This window comes from Euwallacea similis, chromosome 7 (genome assembly GCF_039881205.1).
Source record: "Euwallacea similis isolate ESF13 chromosome 7, ESF131.1, whole genome shotgun sequence".
NCBI lineage: Eukaryota > Metazoa > Arthropoda > Insecta > Coleoptera > Curculionidae > Euwallacea > Euwallacea similis.
Window position 1 is genome coordinate 2,328,707 of NC_089615.1, and position 20,856 is coordinate 2,349,562.

At 36.5% G+C, this 20,856-nt stretch overlaps 1 protein-coding gene across 1 annotated transcript in view; it reads right to left on the minus strand.

Moving 5' to 3' along the window:
- The window catches only part of rudimentary (carbamoyl-phosphate synthetase 2, aspartate transcarbamylase, and dihydroorotase rudimentary), a 41,373-nt gene that overhangs the window by 2,956 nt on the left and 17,561 nt on the right, over nucleotides 1-20,856 (minus strand). The window contains exons 10-16 of the mRNA XM_066391584.1: nucleotides 9,920-10,162; nucleotides 7,629-7,920; nucleotides 5,789-6,005; nucleotides 628-790; nucleotides 432-561; nucleotides 208-375; nucleotides 26-151 (exon numbers count right to left, since the gene is read on the minus strand). Coding sequence (XP_066247681.1) covers nucleotides 26-151; nucleotides 208-375; nucleotides 432-561; nucleotides 628-790; nucleotides 5,789-6,005; nucleotides 7,629-7,920; nucleotides 9,920-10,162 — 1,339 coding nt within the window. The remainder of the gene's footprint in view (nucleotides 1-25; nucleotides 152-207; nucleotides 376-431; nucleotides 562-627; nucleotides 791-5,788; nucleotides 6,006-7,628; nucleotides 7,921-9,919; nucleotides 10,163-20,856) is intronic.

Here is a 20,856-nt window from a genome sequence, read left to right on the forward strand (position 1 = left end):
TAAAGTTGCTTAAAAAAAAACTCACCTGGTTGGACCAAAATTTGTCCATCGACATATGCGACTTCACCCCTCAAAACCACCCTGTGCACTGCTCCTTTGATTTTTTTCCCAGCGAATGGGGTCCATTTTGATTTACTATAAGGCATTGCCGCTGTTAGGAAACATATTATAGCATCAACATTCCTCCGGGAATCTTTGGAGACTTACAGGGAATAATCCACTCTTCGTCCATATCAACCTCGACGTAAGTGTTGGACTGCTCAGGAAGGCCGAATATTTTTTTAGGGTTTTTATAAAACTTGTTCACTACATCTTCAATGGTCAGTCGGCCCTCGTTGACAGCGTTCAGGAGAAGTGGCAAAATAGTTTCCAGGCCTAATAATCAACGGCTAATTTAAAGTGAAGTAAATTTTAATAGGAAATTAATCAACCTGGAAAACCTGGAGGGGGTTTGTCGCTCAATTTTTCCTCAATGGTGTGAGGAGCGTGGTCAGTGGCGAAACAGTCAATAACGTGCATGTGATCCCACAAGGCCTGCTGGTCTTCTTGTGATACCAGGACCTAGACGATACCTCGCAATAACCACCCATACGTCCGTAAAAATTTGAAGAAGTTAAATTCACTTACAGGCCTGACTTGGCTTTTTTGGGGGCCCAATTTTTGAATGTCTTTAGTCGATAAGAACAGGTGGTGAGGACACACTTCGCAAGTCACCTTCAAGCCCTTTTCTTTGGCTGCCTTTACTATCAGGATCTCTTCTTTTCTGGCCACGTGGCATATGTGGACGGGTCTGAAATATTGAGAAAAAAATGTTGGGAAACGAAAAATCGAGACGATTGATGTGAACTGTTTTTTGGGGCGATTCCGCCACGCGTTCCCGAGATATCCGCGTTTGCAAAGTGGCAATATGTGGGCGTCGCCTCGCCTTGAAAATTTTCAGACAAATTTGCAATTTTCTATCAATTTTTAATTGAGTAACTGGGGACAAATGGGTGAGATTCTTCATTGCCTAGGAAGACATTTTAAAAGGTGAAGCCATTTTCGGCATTTTAAAAGGCAGCAATTAAAATGTTTTATAAAAATGTGTTTTTAATGGTTTATCAATAATCAATTCTGCGTGAAACTAAATGCTAGCTAAACAAAATTAGATAATGCGACTTAGCAAAAATTATTTTTTAATTCTCAACGTGAAACGATAAATATACTGCGTGACAAAGAAAGGTAAACACCCATTAAAGATAATTTTATTTTGATAATTTTTTTTGTACGTGTTCAATACCACATATTTATTCAATGATTACATTTTCAGCAAGATCAGAGGAAGAACTTCATTTTTTTTTTCAATAGTGTGTTGAGCATCCACGGTTCCTTATAAACTCATTGATACGCCTGGGCTCGGATCTAATAAGATTGTCAATGTCTTCTTGAGGTATCTCATTCCAGACAATCTAAACTTCATGAGTAAGGGCTGCTAAAGTCTGTGAAGGGTGCTGTAAATTCAACAGTCTGCGGCCAATCATGTCCCAGACATGTTCAATAGGAGACAGATCCGGCGATTGAAGCGGCCAGGATAAACGGTTGATTTGATGTTGATCCATGAACGTTATTGTTTGCCTAGCAACATGAGGTCTAGCATTGTCTTGCTGGAAAATAGCGTTCGGGATAGTTCGAAAATATGGAATCACATATGGCTCCAACACTTCTTGGATATAGCGTTGGGCAGTCATGTTGCCTCTAATGAAAACTAGGGGTGACCTGCTACCATATGCAATAGCACCCCATACCATAACGCCTACAGTACGATGGACATGACGCTCTCTGTCAAATTGTGGATGTGGCCTTTCACCCTGTCGCCTTCTCACCCTTGCCCGACCGTCGTTCATCCCCAGACAGAAGCGAGATTCATCACTAAAGATCACCTGAGTCCATTCTTGGTCCCACTGAATCCTCTCTCTACACCATTGTAAGCGGTTAGATCGATGTTCGCGAGTGAGAGGCAGCACCCAATGCGGACAATAGGACAAAAGGCCAAAACTTCGTATTCGGCGATATACTGTAGGCATACCAACCCTATTCCCATGTTATTCAAACCACTGATTTGCAATAGCTCGACTGCTGCTAAATCGGTCTCTAAGAGCCAAAAGTCGCAATCGACGATCTTCGCGCTCTGTGGCTCCTCTGAGTCGCCCAGTGCCTCTGGCTCTGTGCCCACGGCCTTCCTGAGTCCACGCCTGGTAACACTGCACTATGGTTCTTAAGGATCTGTTAGTTCTTCTAGATACTTCTCTGACCGACAGACCTGCTTCGCGCAACCCAACAATCCGCCCTTTCTCAAAGTCACTAAGCTGACAGATCTGTTCAATTCTACGCACTCTAGCCATAATGAGTAAAAATTATGACCGATTGCAACACACTTCACAAACGTTACGATGCAAATGTGAACAAAAATGTTTAAACAAAATTTTATTTTTTTAAGGAACGACCCATGGAAACTAAAAAAAAAATTAACAGATAAACTTGAAATTTTGATCATTTCTTTCTTTTTTTAAGATAAATCAACATGCAAAAATTTATCAAAATAAAATGGTTTTTAATGGGTGTTTACCTTTCTTTGTCACGTAGTATACTTTGTCAGTTGTGCGGTAAAGCATAGGAATACTGTGTTGCATTGCATGTAACACTTGTGGTAAATGGATTTTATCTTCAGAGACGTTAATCTCCAAATCGAAAATTTCCAAGAATACATTGCCGTTTCGCTTCGGTTGGCAATTTAAAACATCTGGGGAGCATTCGAAAAAGATTTAAGAAAATATTCATTTTTTTCCTAACTCTACTTATGCAGGCAGATCACTGATCTTTTAAGATACGGATATAAAGTTCGGAACTCTAGATCTCCCGTTGGGCGGTTATTCAAATGATTTTTCCTTCGAACATGTCCTTAAAGCTTAAAGCCAGAAACTATGTAATAAAATGCAATTTCGTGATAATAGCAGATGGCTTGGTGTAAATATCTGATATCGACGAGTGCACTTTATTTTAATCAAATAATGTTTTGGGAAATTTGTGCAATATAATTAGCTATCATTAATGTAATAAAATATCAGATATAGGTGGAAATTTATACGGCATATATGATATTTTAATATTGATAATGTTATATTTAGATATAGCCAACAATCGCAAGGAAATACATACCAATGTCCAAAAAAGGTCTGTTTAACCCAAGTTTATGCAAAAAAAAATTAAAGAACCTCTCTCGAAGACTATTCTAATCCGTTCTGAAGGAGATGAGAGCCATTTCACTGGGCTCAAGAAATCTTAGACCAAAGCATCGCTTGGCCACAAGGATAACAGGCCACTGGCATTGAAAGTACTCTGGGATCCATTAGTCAGATCGCTTTAATCCTTCTGTATATATGTAAAAAACTTCCCTATTTTCTAACAAGGTTAAGGCACGATCGAGAAGTCGCAAAGTTGTACATAGTGATAGCGTTGGTATTGTTAGTTAAATATTTAGAGGAACTTTAGGTAAGTTATCTCTGTTAGTTCCAAGATGAAAAGAGATGTGAGGAGGTTGCTGTACCCCCATAGGACACCCATGTGTTTCGCAACCTGGTTAGCAGTGTTCTCGTTAATTAAAAGGGTTTTAGGATCGTTATCTTTGTGTAATGTTTATATTGGGTAATTGATGTCTAACCACCCTTTGTCGGCACTGGTGAGAAAGTGCAGTCGCTCTTTGTCGGCATTCGCGAGAAAGTACCGACCAAGTACTATCAGTAACGCTGTAATACCGCAGTGTCATAAATCAATAATTACTCTCTAGCTAGGGTACGACATTGTTTTATTACCCTTAGATTTAGTATTTAAGATCGCCCCGAACTGAAAAGGTCTTCGTTCTTTCGCGTGGCTTATTTCTGCCTATTATCCGTGAAGCAGAGATTAAAATAGCGTATCCGTCATTAGAACAAAACCCTAGACAACGATAATAAAAATCTATAGTATGATGTTGTCGATATAAATTTTTGGGGAATAATTACGTTGCAGAATTACAAACTTTCCACTACTTTGTGATTGGAGGATGCTTCATCCATTATAGATGAATTAAATACCAACGCATGCTACAAGAAGAACAACATGGCTACCTAAATACTTTATGCTTAATATATCTTCACTTCATCAATTATTAACCCTATCTTCTTCTTGACCACTATCTTCTGGTCTTGGCCACTTCGTTCAAAGCTCTCTCTTTGATTTGAACATTTCACTCTTCCATATTCCTTGCGATCCTCTATCGTATCCACGAAGATCGTCGCCACGGTTCATACCAAAAGCAGTCTGGACACTTCGACTAACTGAGTAAACAAAGATCCTTACATGGATTCTTATAAGAATGTGTCCTGTCATGAATCCTTTTGAGAAGATATCCTTACTTGGGTCAGATCAACTTACTCTCCCCTTCTGCTGCTATTCTGGTGGTTCAATTTCTTCGTCTGAGCTCAATTCTCAAATTCCCAAAGTTGATCTTCCCAGGATTTACATAAAACTAACCTGGATTGGCATTTTTCGATTTACTAATATCAATATAAGAATCTTTACGTGGATAAGATATTGACTTCAATCTTTTTAATTAGATGTGTCGTTTGCTTTCTTTGCGGCCACAATCTTAAATTGGATAATTCCTATGGATTGAGATAAAAATAGTCTAGATTGACAATTACTCCATCCATATATTGTCTGGAATTTTTTTATGGACAAAAAAAACAGATTTTTGATCCTTCCCTTCATATCCGTTGTTAATTTTCTCTTCTGAGACTATTCTCCAAAGGAGTCATTCCGAAGATTCAGGTGAAAAACAGCAGCTTATATTAGCATTTTAGATTTTAGGGCGCTGCAGATAGCCTAAAAAAAGTTAAAGCTTTGAATTCTTCTGTTTTAATTGAACTTAATTTTCGCTCATTTTAATCTGGCTTCCGTTTTTGGTTTTCTCGTCGCCTTTACTTGCGATTGGCAATTTTTATTTATTGCTTCCTTTATTTGATTTCAGTTATAAAATTAAATTTTTATTAATTAGTAAAAAAATATTAAAATAAAATTTATACTGTAATTCAGTAGTACGCGTTTCATTCGCTCCAGTTTCGTGCTCTCTCTTCTTAGTATTTATTCTTCGTTTTTGATGCTACTCTACTTAGCTTCAGTCAGTGTTTTCCTTGCTGGAATATTTATTTTGCGAAAGTTCAGTTGGTTGCTATTTAAGCCTCAATAAATTAACTGAAAAAACTACTCTAATCCACGCTTGTGATTTATTTTTTCCTCGGCTTTGTTTCGCTTATTTTCCTCTAATAATAGGATATCCATTAGTCTCTAACTTATCGCCGTCGATATGGCCTGATTAAAATTAATTATTAAATTAGTTTCAATTAGATTTATTGCATTTTCTGACGCCTGGTATAATTTACTTTTGTCGCACATAATATTGTTTAATTTCTGGATGTGGAAAAGTTATTAACTTAAGCAGTGAAATGAATATTCTCTTATCTATCATTTGAGTGGACACTAAAAACCATTGCACCTATACAAATATTTTATCATCGAATTCTTTATCTCCTTGGCAGCGTCGCATGCTAATCAGAATTATAATATTTTCCAGCTTATCTAAATCTGGACTTCGATTTGGGTGGAATGCTCGTGGGATTTTAATACTATATGGCACATTTATAGGCACCAAGCACGCAAATAGCAAATTCAAAACAACCTTTGCTGCAGAGATTTGTTTCAACAAACAATTTACCTGTTAACTAAGCTGGCAAGGAATATTATAGCGGCAGTGGTTTGACTTTCGGCATGGACACACAAAGGTGCTTTTTTGGGCCAAGCGCTCAGATGTTTGTCCCATTCAGTGAGGTCGTTCAGCCGCAGGGTGGTGAACGTTTCGTTGAGGTACATCTTCAGACCTGCGGCCTCATTGGCTAGTTCGCAAATCGAACTAGCGTTGTCCAAAGAAGCGCCTAAAAATATAATATTTTTTTAAAATGGTTTAAGCGATAATCTGGCATCGTAAGAGATTAATTATTACAGACGAGCTTTATAATTGTTTTTGATAATAAAAAATTAGAAAATATGTAGTAAAATACAGACAAAAGCTTTGTTTTTTTGGTTGTCCTAGGATTGTTTCTATCCAGTTTTCTGAACAAGGAAATACTTATGCATCCTTATAGTGACGAAACCGAAAATTCATGGAATGTGGAAAAATAGTTGCTTGCCTGCATATCTATGTACCAGAGTGTGGTGCTTTTAGTGCAGATCAGGTGTTGTACACCTGGTCATGTGTGTCATCAGGTTGTACTTCAGTACAAGTTACTTGTCCTTTTGTTTTAACTGTCGACGGGTGGTGTGTCTCTATGTATAACGTAACCCAGGGTGTTATCACCATAGTGGATTAAACCACTAATCGTGTTTAATCACATTATTTTTTTTAATTATTATTATTATATTCATTATTATTTTTTGTTAGAATAGTGGTATGATGTTAATCATTGTTTTTTCAAGGTTCATGTAAAAAATAAAAATCTTTTATAATTACTCGAAATTAATTATTCAAATTCATTATTTTCTTTAATACAAATTTAACGTTCAAGTCCATTGGACAAGATGAATAAATCATAGGTCGTTGGAAAATCCATAACAAATATAAAAAAATATCTGGAACATGACGAGACTGGAATTCTATAATTCAATATGAATGGGCAATATATTGAGATCTGTCAAAAGTGTCAATCAAGGAAATGATGTCTGTTGTATTGAATTGAAATTTCAAGTGCGTAAGGCGAACAATTAATTATTATCACTGATTTTTAATGTCTAGTTTACGCAAGTTTATGTTACTTAAGTCTGAAAATTATATAAAGGAGGCCAAAAAACATAAAAAATTACAAGGTTCAATTATAGCATCACGGACAAATATTCGAGGTCACAGGTATTTTCGTCCCTTTATTTGTTGGATAAAGGCGTTTTTTCTTATAAAACATCATGGAAGTATCAATGCCTTCGTTTTATCTCTACTCGACTTGAACTCTTTAGATACGACTTTTCAATTTTTTAAGATATTGTAATGGTTAAAAATACAAACGTTTACTATCCAAGTGGCACTTTGTCCCTATAGAATTTCAGATTTGAAATGGATAAATTTAACGTATTGTCTGTAAAATTTTAACGACTTTTACGGTGAACATCAAGGTATATACAAGGCGATCGATAAAAAACCTCCAAGGAGGTGGTGAACCGCAAACGTACGCCGTTGATTAATCAATTAATTTCTTATACCTCTGATACTTCGACACTTACTTGAGGCACTTTTAATGATCATCCTATATTATCACTTGTGATGAAAACGCCGATACGCTTTTGATAAACATAGAGGAACAGACAAAATGTCTCTACTTTCAAGATAATGAGGAAAACATAATTTTTCCCTAATAGGGCTGTAGTCTGAGAGTTTCCATATTTGATCGACACTGTCCACAATCTGGAACAAGCAAGTTGTCTAAAGCCGAAATCGTTCAAAAACGGAGTCACTCTGACAGCCTAGCGCCATAAAAACATAAAAACTTAAAGTATCATCAAGTACTAACCCACAAATAATCCGTAATCACACCTCGCTCCCTCTTTGGCCAGTTTCTTCGCTAACAAGAACGACTCCTCGTTCACAATCGGAGGATTGGTATTGGGCATGGCCAGAATGAGGGTAACACCTCCAGCGAGCGCAGCCGCAGTGCATGAAGCATAATCCTCCTTATGCGTAGCCCCAGGTTCTCGCACGTGCACGTGCGCATCAATAAATCCAGGAAGTTTAGTCAAATTTCTGGAACTCATGCAGTCGGTGTGAGTTTTCATTGGCGGGGCTTTACCGATCAGTCGGATGGCCTGGAATTGCCGGCAAAAGAATTAACCTCCTGGAGACTTATTTCCTTTAAACTTTAAATAATACTTCTATATTTTAATTTTATTAGGGACCCATTGTAGATAATTTATAATATTAAATAGTAGAGGTTTGTGATAGATGCAGATAATCGTTTCAGTATACACACAATGTTAATCCCATATTGTTTTAAAGATACAGATATGGCATTAATTTACGGCTCTCCGACGTAAAAGATTTGCAACTGATAACATTATTTTTTGACAACGATTAATTATTTTGCGGAAATTACTGCATCATGAATTTAGTTTTTTAATTTTTTTAAGGCACTTAGTTTTCCAGTAAATTTGACCCCCCCCCCCCCCCCCCTTTTAAGTACCAAAGTTTCTCAGCTGGTAACATTAGAGCTATTAACCACAATTTTTGAAATCTTAACAAAGTTAAGCACCATAATTTAGTTAAGGAACATTCATAAAAGTATTATTGTTTGATAAAAATTAATTAGAAGGATGGAAAAAGGTAACCCCCAAATTAATGATTTTAATTATGGCATCATTATTGGACACGAAATTTATTATTTGGCGTAATTTCCACAATTAACTCATAAAAAGCAATAACTGTATGAGTTAAGCTTAAACTATTCTTGGAAGGAATAAAAAGGTTTAAAATTTATATTTCTTACACCGTTTTTGAATTAATCTTGCATAAGAAAGACGGCCTTCTTCCAGCCCTACTGCATATACTACTGTTGATTTATCCATGCATTCTATCTAGAAGAATCCATTACATTTTTTACATGAAATTAATGTCTCCAATCTCCTACATCTGCACAATTTCTATGAAAACAATGCCAACTAAAATATGTTAAATAAAATCATATTTTGATATTCCTTGAAAGTATGTTCATTTTCGGTTGGCTTCAGAAGGAACAGAATAAAGATACGTGGATTTAAAAGAGATATGAAAATATACAGGATGTTTTATTCTTATCACCCAATATGTATTTCCGTAAAGGAGCGTTCATAGACTTGTTTCCTGGTAACTCCTTTGCTTAAAATTAGATTGTCTATCTTCGGTTTAATGTTTTGACATTTTCCACTGAGGCATTCAAATGAGGGAATATTTAAAAAATATTTTAATGAAATACTTGATTATTATGTCAAATTAAAGTGGGGAAATATCTATAACATCTGGACGGTACCAGTTTGAAATGTTGTAGAGGTTGTAGTACCGCAGTAGATAAAGAAATTTAAACCAATGTGGGTTGGACTAATCAAGGTGAGTAATTATCGCTTTAACAAGCCTTTGTTATTTTCACATTAATTATTTGCTTTTGTATTATTATTGTTTTTTTTTATTAATAACTTTATTTTTGTGATCTTTTAAAAAGTAATCGCCGGGACAGTCGTATCATTCGGGTCGTGTAAAAGTCCTATAAGGACAAAGAACCCCACTTCAGATAATCTTTCAGCTAATTCGAAAATATTTAAAAACTTTTTTAATGGATAATATTTGCAAGACGATATTTCCATAAATAAGCACATTTTGCTAATCAACAAAACAAACTAAATACTTGATACCTGATATCTGCAACAATATAGGTAATAATGATCTGTACTCACATATTGATGTTGTACATTAAGATATAAGTTCGAACAAACGAAGCGACGAGTTGTTTAACTCGTGAGTTGACATACATCCACTCGTTAACTCATGGCTTCACTCCTTGTTAAAACTTGTCTCTTTGCATTTAAAGGCCTTATGAAACGTGAATCTTATATTGTTTTTCCCTATCGAGGTCTATTAGTTGTAATAAAACTAAAAAATAGTTAGAAATTCGAATCATCCAGTTACTTCAAGATTATTAAAAAATTAAAAAAGAACTAAATTGAAATCATACTTGTTCTTCACATTAATGATATTAAGTGGCTCATTTATCCTCAAAGCAATCAATAATTCTTGTCTTAATTTCAATTTTTTTTCGTTCAACTCACTCTCACTTACCTCAACCAGGAGCTTAGTGCATTTCACATCCGTGATCAAAGGAATTGAATAATCAATGGCCAGTCTTCTGGTTCTGTATCCATGAGTCATGAATGAAGACACCCTTCTGGCTCCGCCATTCCTCATAGGGATGTTGATGACCATATCGAACTTCTTACTTGACAGAAACTCAGCTAGATGTTTGAGCTCGCTTTCGCTTGCCATGTCGTCTATATTTTCGAAAGTCCATTCCACCGATTGAACCTGGAAAAATGTAATCTTCAATCCAATGAATAATCCTTAAATATACTGCGTGACATAGAAAAGAGAACACCCCGTAAAAATGGTTTAATTTAAATAATTTTTGGTATGCATGTTTGTTTATATGTATAGCAGAAACGATCAAAATTTCACTCATATTTATCTACGTATTTACGAGTTATTCGGAATTTTAGGTTTTTTTTAAATATAAAAATTGCAATAAAATATCAACAATACAACTGGAAAATAACATTTATTGGAGTGTAGTGTGCTTAGAAACTGCGTAGAGATATGCCTAGAACCAGAATAGAGCGAAATTTTCATCAATTGAGCGAGTTTGAGAGGGGTCGAATAGTGGGTCTACGAGAGGCTGGTCTGTCATTTAGGGAAATCGCCACTAGATTGAACCGTAGTGTAAACACTATAGTGAGATGCTGTCAGGGATGGTTCGAAGAAGGGCAAACAGGCAGAAGAACAGGTACTGGACGACCTCGAAGAACTACAGAACGCCAAGATCGCCGACTCCGAATTATGGCCCTAAGAGATAGGTTCGTCTCGTCGAGGACGCTGGCGGATCAGTGGTTCGCTGAGTATGGAAGGCCCATTGGGATACGAACCATTTATCGCCGCATAAGAAGTTTTGGATTGATTTCCTACCGTCCCTATCTCGTGTTACCCCTCACCTTAAATCATCGTCAAAATCGACTACAGTGGTGCCAAGAACGGATACATGGGACTCTGGAATGGGATAACATCGTGTTTAGTGACGAATCCAGATTCTGTTTCGGTATGCATGATGGTCGGGCAAGAATACGAAGGAGACGGGGTGAAAGATGGGATCCTCAGTTTGCAATACAGAGGCATGTCCATCAGACTGTTGGGGTAATGGTTTGGGGTGCCATTGCATATGGTAGCAGGTCACCTTTAGTTTTCGTCAGAGGCAGTATGACAGCCCAGCGATACATCCAAGAAGTCCTGGAACCTCATCTTGTGCCTTATCTGGAAACTCTTGTTGATCCAGTTTTCCAACAAGACAATGCACGACCACATGTGGCTAGAGTGACTATGGACTTCTTCCAACAAAATGCAGTCAATTTGCTACCTTGGCCACCTCGATCTCCAGATCTCTCACCGATCGAACATGTATGGGATATTATAGGTAGAAGGTTGCATAATTTACCCCATCCCCCGCAAACCCTAGCGATGCTGTGTCATGCTGTCCAGTTAGCCTGGAATGAGATCCCCCAAGAGGACATCAATCACCTCATTAGATCCATGCCTAGACGTGTACAGGAATGTATAAGACACCGCGGAGGACCGACAAATTATTAAATTTTTTTTAGTTTTTAACAATTAAATTTGTTCAACTTTTTAATGAAGTATTTGTTTTGGCGTAAACAACATGCATACCAAAAATTATTTAAATCAAATCATTTTTACGGGGTGTTCTCTTTTCTATGTCACGCAGTGTATTTAAAGCTTGAACTATATATGGGAGTAACCCATATTCCCATTTAACCACATTTCATTTCAACGAAAATTCCTATATGATATTTACGAGAATAATCAAACTTTTTTGTAAAAAAGATTGAAAATTTTACTGTTTTTTTATATAGGGTGGCGCACCGAAAAATGTTCACTAAACTATTTTTTTGCTAGTAAAGGAATAAATGGAAATATGCTCGAACACATAAACTTTAGTTTCCAGGGGGATCCATTTTTTACATATTTACACCCCCTCTGCTCTAACCCCTACGATGGTGTGGCTGTCACCTTTAAAAACTTGAATGGAAAAGAGGGCGAGTGATATTCTATTTTAAAGGGAATTAAATTCCCTCTGATATGGAATCTTTCTTGTTGGAATCACTTGAGTAGTTTGTGAGAAAGGAATGAAATGTAAAAGAAACAAAATTTCTTGTTACTTGTGTTAATGAAATAAATGTTGAAAATGTTCATCTCTAACTTCCAATCAATTATAAAAGTACTGCTCGAAAGTTCGCGAATATTGTGGAGTATTTCCGGAGTTACTTGTTAGCACTCGTACAGTATTCGTTGCCGCAAGTTTTCTAAAGATTTAAGTTTGGTTGCATAAACTTTAAATTTCAAATGCTCCCACAAGAAAAACTTCAATGGTGACGAATCAGGATATTTTGCGGGTCTTTCTAAATGACCTCTTCTCTCAATTTCGTTGCCTTTGTGAGAAATAAACTGATAAAGCAGGTTTTTCGGAGGATGAAATGAAATTCCCAAGTACTATTATTAATACTTTTTTTTGTGAATTTTATTTAGCGACCAAATAATTTGAGAAAGGTCCCATAACAAATTCCCTTTGAAATAAGATATCATTCGCCTCCCGTCCCCCTTCCCATTTAAAATTTTAAGGGTGACAGTCGTTTTTTAATAGGGGTTGGAGCAGAGGGGTGTAAATATGTTAAAAATGTGTCTCCCTAAAAAGTAAGGTTTTCGTATTCGAGTATATTTTCATTTATTCGTTTACAGAAAAAAAACCCGTGTGGAAACTTTTCAGTGCGCCACCGCATATATCAAATATTCATCCCTCAAATATGGAAATAGATCACGGAATTCATGCAATTAAACGATCACCAATTCTGGAATCCAATTCTCAACTTTTTCATTTATTAAATGGGAGGTCAATATCCGTTTTACTAATAAACATGTCGATTATTAGAAATAGCGTATGAGTTCTCGCGCTGTCGAGAAATCAATTAGTTGGAACAATTTTAATTAGGTAAATAAATAGTCCCTCCCGAGGTGTCTCCACCTTGACGTGGTGGGAGGGCTTGAGGGTCCCTGCGACCCCAGGAGCCATGCCGGTGGGTGCAACCGTGCCGGATGGGTCCTGGGAGAGGGACCGGACAAAGAGAGACACTTGGACATGATGAGTGAACCGAAGAAAATTGTACCCCAGGCGGGTGGTAATCCCGCCACCGACTCCGACCGGGTGGAAGCCCCGGTGGTCGGTGCTGGCCCTGTGGATTCTGGGGAGGGCCGAGTACACTCACGAATGTTTAGGGGGGTATACATGGGGAGGCGACAGTCGGAGCCCTCCATGGGGGAGATGGACGCACGATGGGGAACACAAACACAGACGGACATGGACAGGACAATACAGGACAGAGACGGGGGGTTAAAAAAAAGGAAAATACAAGAAACATCAATTGGGCAATGTTATGGGGAGGGGGCGTATAAAAAAAGGGAGAGTACAGAGGTCTTTATTTTGAGAGAAGCCATTGAAAGTGTTAAAACGTTAATTGGGGAGTTAGGAAATAAAATTGAAAAGAATACGCAGAGAGACATCAAAGAAATTACTAAGAAACTAACAAAACAAGTGGGGATTTTTAACAGGGAAATAATAATAAACTGGTTGGAAAGAAACAAATACGAGAAGACAGAAAAAATGACTTTTGACGCGGACATACAAACAGACTTACAAACTAGGGAACAAGGAACACAGACAGGACTAGAAGAAGGTATATTTACAATTGGGGGGATAAATAATTATGAGGATTTTAAAAAAATAAGTGAAAGGAAGTGGCAGGATTCGGTATTTAAAAACACAGAAATAAAAATTGAGGATCCCTTAAAAACTGAAATGAAAATGGTAAAAGTGGTTATGGTAGACAAGGGAGATAATGAGATGGAAAGGGGGATGTCGGCGAGATACAGGGAAAGGTTTCCGGAATTATTGGAGTGTGAGGGGAGATTTGAGGTGATGGAAAGGTTGTGCAGGTTTAAATCGGATACAGGGAAAAGGCAATTAGGGCAGAAGATTGTGAAGGTGAAGCTGACGGAAAAGGAGGAAGAACTCTGGGACAGCCTAGAGAAACTCAGGAGGGAGACAGAGGAAGATGAATGGGTGGTCTTACATAGGATAGAGGGGATGTGTGTGGAAAGGCTTAGAAAAATGGTTGAGATTGTGTTCAGGGAGGGAAAAACCAAAATAATAATTTGTATAGAAAAAGAAATAGAAATAAAATCGAAAAAAAAGGAAGAAAAGAAAACATATGCTCTAATAGTAGAACGGGTACCGGGTGAGCAATTAACAGGAACGGTTAACAGAATCAAAAACTCTATAAAGGATAAGAAAGGAAATAAGGATATACAGGGTGTCAGGTCTACGAAGGAGGGGAAGATTTTGGTGACAATGGGGAGGGAGGAAGCTTGCGCAATGGAAATAAAGGAAGCAATTCAGAGGGGTGTTATGGCAAAGGTGACAGTAAGGGGACCGAATAAAAGAAGGGTGATAGTTCATATTAGGGGTATGGATGTGACTGCTTCGCGGGATGAAGTGAGAGGGGCGATTAAGGACAGGTTTAAGGGACTGGGACTGGAGGAGGCGGAATTTTCTGTGGGGGACATGAGGGAAAATTGGGGAGATATGCAATCGGTCACGGTGGTGATGGAGGAGAAAATGGCGGAGGAACTGTTGAAGGAGCAATTTATTAGGGTGGGCTATGTGAATTGTCGAATGGAAAAAAGGATACGGATGGAACGATGTTATAGATGCTGGGGGTTTGATCACGTGGCTGGAGATTGTAGAGGAAAAGATAGAACGAGGTGTTGCTTCGCTTGTGGAGAGGAGGGACACAGGAGTGGGGAGTGTGAGAGAGAGGAGAGGTGTTGCCTCTGTGATGTGAGCGGGCACAGGACGGGTAGAGGAGGATGTCGGGAGTTTAGGAGGGCCCTGGCGAGGGCCAGAGAGTTGGAGAGGAGAGGGCATAGTGGGAGGAGCGTGGCTGCTCCAACCCCTGATGGGGCAGGGGCTTAGCCGTGAAAATACCACCCCCTCCCTGAAGTAATGCCGGAAGGCGGTTCCGGGGGGGATCTAGGGTGAAGAGGGGAGGTTTTTAGTGGGTAGGCGCCCCTCCTTCAGGGGGGTGAATCCCACATAACCCGGTCGCCAGACCACCAGGCCGGGTACCTATGAAGGTTTTCCTTCCCTATACAAAAAAAAAAAAAAAAAAAAAAAAAAAAAAAAAAAAAAAAAAAAGGTAAATAAATAGTATTTTTAAACTATGAACAATTATCGTGTCACGCTAGAGGTACAAAATTTTAATTTTTAGATAACCTGAAAACAGCTTTTGATTATCTTAAACAAATACGTGATATACACAAATATTTAATGCGTTTAACAAGTTTTTAAGATACAATAGGTAAGTCTGCACTTATGTATAAGAAAGTGAAATGTGAATGATCGTATGAAACTATTGTGATCAATTGATTTCTTACTTACTTCTTACTGCAAATGGATTAAAACGAATGTAATTCACACCAAATCAGTCGATTCTGGATTAGCTGGTTAGCAAGAAAAAGTGGCCGAATGCTCGGAAAGTACTATTTTAATACCAGTATTACCTAATGCTACAGGGTATTCGCCAATACGTAATAAATAAGTTTATTGTTTTTTTTATCTGAAATTAGTCATTAACTCGAGGGAATTCCTGTAATTCTGCGATAATTGGAAAACTCTTCAAAATGAGTATTTATAATTCCTTCGAAAATTGATCATATGTATTATTTCATCATTAAAAAAATATGCTGATTAACTATGATATTTTAGTTTAAAGTCAATTTTTAACTAAAGGTGATACCAATGGTTCTCTGTAGTCTTGGTTTCATTTCAAGGTATCACGAAGAGATCCAAATTTACCAAATCTCTTAAGTATCAAATGTGGCGAAAGAATTTCGTCCGACGAATAAAATATGTGTGTGCAAATAACAAATTCTTCTACTGGCAATTATACCTATAACTAATGCATGCAGATGGCTATGGAACGAACGGGCGCTAATGGAGCCAGGTCAGCAATTCAAAGTGCGAAAAGTATACGTAAAGTGCCACTTCTCGCTCTCAAGTACGTGTGCTTAAAGGATTTTTCACACGACTCCCCACGAAAATAAACATAACGAACGGAGAGTGTAGTTGCGAAAGCGAATGCTAACATACTGGTGTGTAAGGAATTTCTTCCTCCACAAATATATGATGGACGCAGTAGAATTAACGACCCTGGTTAAATGTATTATTACACGCAATGTATTAGTTGATTAGGAAAATGACAAGGTTTAACGAGCTTATCACATCTCGTAGTTTATCTAATCGTTGTAGTATACGTTCTTCCAACGTTGTAGAATTCTTTGAAATTGGATTTTAGCAAAGTATTCTTCTAGACGGTGGCACAGTTTTAGAGTTTATCAAAATCGTTATCAGAAGGAGAATCCTTGAAAGGGCTTGACGAGATATAGCCTCTGATAAACAAAAAATCCAGATATTTGCTGAAAGGATAATAACTATAATCTTTTTGGGACTTAAATGGAATAATACTGATTTATATCAATAAACGAACTATAGTTATAAATGTAATATATGACGCTTAATTAATTAATGAATTACAAAGAGAAACAAGGCAAACCCTACAAGATAATTTTCGCAGTTTGGTTCACGCCAAAACGCCAACTGAAGAAAAACTTATGTTTTTTGCCTTTGGTTGCAGTTCGCCATCTTATCAACTTTTAGGGAATATTTATTATACAGCGTGTAACATTTAACCTGGATTATCGAAATATCTCGAATACTAGGCATCCTATAAAGAAATGTTTAGTATCAAACTGTAACTACTGTGAGGAGGAAATGTATTGGAGCTAAAGTTGATTCCCTTCCACTCCCCTTTGCGGGCGGGGTGAGGGTTAACTTTTTAATTTCAAATGGCAACCTCAATTTTTTACAGATTCAGATAACACGGCTAAAAATAAGAAAAAATTGTCCGAAACATGTTTTCAATTCATGCTAGAAAACACTGCAATTAACGAAACTCAATTTATATCTTAAATGGCAACTTTAACTTTGAAAAAAATTCTCTAGGACAAAAAAAATTCTATAATAACAAAATGTGATAAATAAACAATAACGTAAACAAATAAAACATCTACTTTTAGACGTTCTGTTGTTAATACTGCTTCACGATGAAGTATTTAACCGTAGAAGAGAAAATCGAAATGGTTTCGATGTATGGAGAAGCTGGTAGGCATTTAGAATCTATACGCTCAGTGTTTACCTGAAAGACCACGATCCGGGATCCACGGATTTCTTTCTATCGCCTGATTAAAAAAATTATTAATAAAAGGACTGTAAATCAGAAGAAAAGAAGTCACCCAGCTACTATGTGTATAGAAAACAATCAAATTGCGGTCCTAGGTGCTGTGGTTGCTAATCCCCAAGTGGGCCCAAAAGAAATGTCAGGATTAACAGAAATTTCTCATATGAGTGTGTGTAGAATGCTGAGGATGCACAAATTTCATCCTTATCATACCTCTTTACACCAAGAGCTCCACGAAAAAAAATTTCAAAATTATTTTTCACTTTTTGACTTTTGTGAGTGGGCATCTGAACAGATAGAACGAAATCTCAATTTTTCCCGTTGTGTATCATTCTCTGACGAGTCATCGTTTACAAATCATGGTACAGTTAATACGCATAACATGCACTATTGGGGTGTTGAAAATCCGCAGTGGCTTCGGCAATTTGAGCACTAGCGTCCTTAGATTGTCAACGTATGGTATGGAATCATTGGCAGTAAGCTTATCGGTTCCCACATAATTGAAGGCAACTTGAATGGTGAAATGTAACGGAATATTTTAGAAAACGAACTGCCCATATTACTCCAGGACTTAAACTTAGAAGTGTATATATATATATATATATATATATATATATATATATTCGTAAATCACGTAAGTACAGTAGTAATAGACGTAAAATTTTAAACCCTTTTTCGAATTTCTGATAGTTTTCACTGAATTTTAGGTTCAAAGGCGCAAGATAAACATCCTACGTAGAAATTCCTATGGAATTTTTAAATAAATTTTAATAATAAAATAATAAATTCCTCATTAATTTATTGTGGTGGATTATTTTTAATTCCTGTCTAATTAAAAGAAAATTGAATGTTGTGTAGGCAAAGATTATATTCATTTACAGTTTTACTACTTCTAAGTAAAATGAGCAGATTTGACGTAATTATTATAATAAAAATTATTAGGAAATTTGCTGAAGTGTACATAGACATATAGCCAATCTCTGATAAAAATAAGATCTTTGAACTATGACGTATGGGAATATTAAATACTAATAAGTGTAGGCAATATAGAATATCAGTCCCTTATAGAAGTCATACTAACCCTTACATTCTCATACTGATAATATTACTTATTATTAGGATTTTAGATAATACACTCCTACGGCAAATTGGACAGATTTAGCTATATTTCATATGACGATTTAAGTTCTGTGTAATGCAGAAATTTTAAAAAGACGAGGAAAATGTAACAACGAATCAGTGATTTAGTTCGCAAAATGTTTCAAAGTCAAACTTAGAGATGAAAACATTTTTCACTAAGCCAGTGTGAAAATGAATTAAACCTCCCAAATCACAGTCTTTTTCCTAATTATATGAAAAAAAGAACAGTTTCAGAAAGTTCTAAATTCTCAAAACACGCAGGAATCTTATCCATTTTCGGCAAAATCGAGGAGTTTCCAAACCTAAATAACTAGAAAATTGATAAGGGAAAGCTCCTTTTTGTTTCTTAATCCGCTTATATTTCAACACATACATGACTTCATTTAAGTTACATCTAAATCCGTTTAAAATTTCCGGAAATAATTTTGATAAATGAATTAAAATATAGGGTGTAACATTTAACATGGAATATCGAAATATTTCGAATACTAGGCAGTATAACCATAAAGAAATGTTTAGTATCAAACTCTAATCGTTCTGAAGAGGAAATGTATTGGTGCTAAAGTAGATTCTCCTCCACCCCCCTTGTGGGAGGGGCAGGGGTTAACTTCTTAATTTCAAACGACAACCCCCTTTTTTTACAAATTCGGATAATACAGCTAAAAATGATCAAAAATTAACTGAAATATTTTTTTCGATTCATCCTAGAAAACACTGCAATTAACGAAATTTAATTTCTTTTGCACTTATGATGTACCAAAAGGTTTGATGATGTCTGCTTTAAAATTAATAAAAATGTGAATTTTTGTATAGCTTTTATTTAAAGTAAATGTTCAAAATGGTGTCCTCGAGCTTCAATCCACTTATTTATCCCTGTTTTGAAGGACTCTTCACATCTATGAAGTATATCTTCTGAAATATTGGCCCAAGCGTTTATAATTCGCAAAATCATATCCTCACGCGTCGTTAGCATTTCTTTATAATAATATTATAATAACTTATTATAATCTTTACAATAACATTTCTTTATAATTCCTTTATAATAAACCTAATTTTTGAGATATCCCCACAAAGAAAAATCCGGTGAAGTAGGATCAGGAGATCTAGCAGGCCAATTCACCGGACCTGTTTTGCCGATCCGTCGACCGTTAAAATTAGGATTAAGAAATTCCCATGCCGATGCAGAATAGTGAGCTACATAACCGTCATGTTGAAATGACATGTTCTGACTCACTTTTAAGTTTAAGTCCTGGAGTAATATGGGCAGTTCGTTTTCTAAAATATTCCGTTACATTTCACCATTCAAGTTGCCTTCAATTATGTGGGAACCGATAAGCTTACTGCCAATGATTCCATACCATACGTTGACAATCTAAGGACGCTAGTGCTCAAATTGCCGAAGCCACTGCGGATTTTCAACACCCCAATAGTGCATGTTATGCGTATTAACTGTACCATGATTTGTAAACGATGACTCGTCAGAGAATGATACACAACGGGAAAAATTGAGATTTCGTTCTATCTGTTCAGATGCCCACTCACAAAAGTCAAAAAGTGAAAAATAATTTTGAAATTTTTTTTCGTGGAGCTCTTGGTGTAAAGAGGTATGATAAGGATGAAATTTGTGCATCCTCAGCATTCTACACACACTCATATGAGAAATTTCTGTTAATCCTGACATTTCTTTTGGGCCCACTTGGGGATTAGCAACCACAGCACCTAGGACCGCAATTTGATTGTTTTCTATACACATAGTAGCTGGGTGACTTCTTTTCTTCTGATTTACAGTCCTTTTATTAATAATTTTTTTAATCAGGCGATAGAAAGAAATCCGTGGATCCCGGATCGTGGTCTTTCAGGTAAACACTGAGCGTATAGATTCTAAATGCCTACCAGCTTCTCCATACATCGAAACCATTTCGATTTTCTCTTCTACGGTTAAATACTTCATCGTGAAGCAGTATTAACAACAGAACGTCTAAAAGTAGATGTTTTATTTGTTTACGTTATTGTTTATTTATCACATTTTGTTATTATAGAATTTTTTTTGTCCTAGAGAATTTTTTTCAAAGTTAAAGTTGCCATTTAAGATATAAATTGAGTTTCGTTAATTGCAGTGTTTTCTAGCATGAATTGAAAACATGTTTCGGACAATTTTTTCTTATTTTTAGCCGTGTTATCTGAATCTGTAAAAAATTGAGGTTGCCATTTGAAATTAAAAAGTTAACCCTCACCCCGCCCGCAAAGGGGAGTGGAAGGGAATCAACTTTAGCTCCAATACATTTCCTCCTCACAGTAGTTACAGTTTGATATTAAACATTTCTTTATAGGATGCCTAGTATTCGAGATATTTCGATAATCCAGGTTAAATGTTACACACAGTACATATACATATACTATATATAGAAAAGTACATCATTCGGAAAACTGATAACCAATCTCATC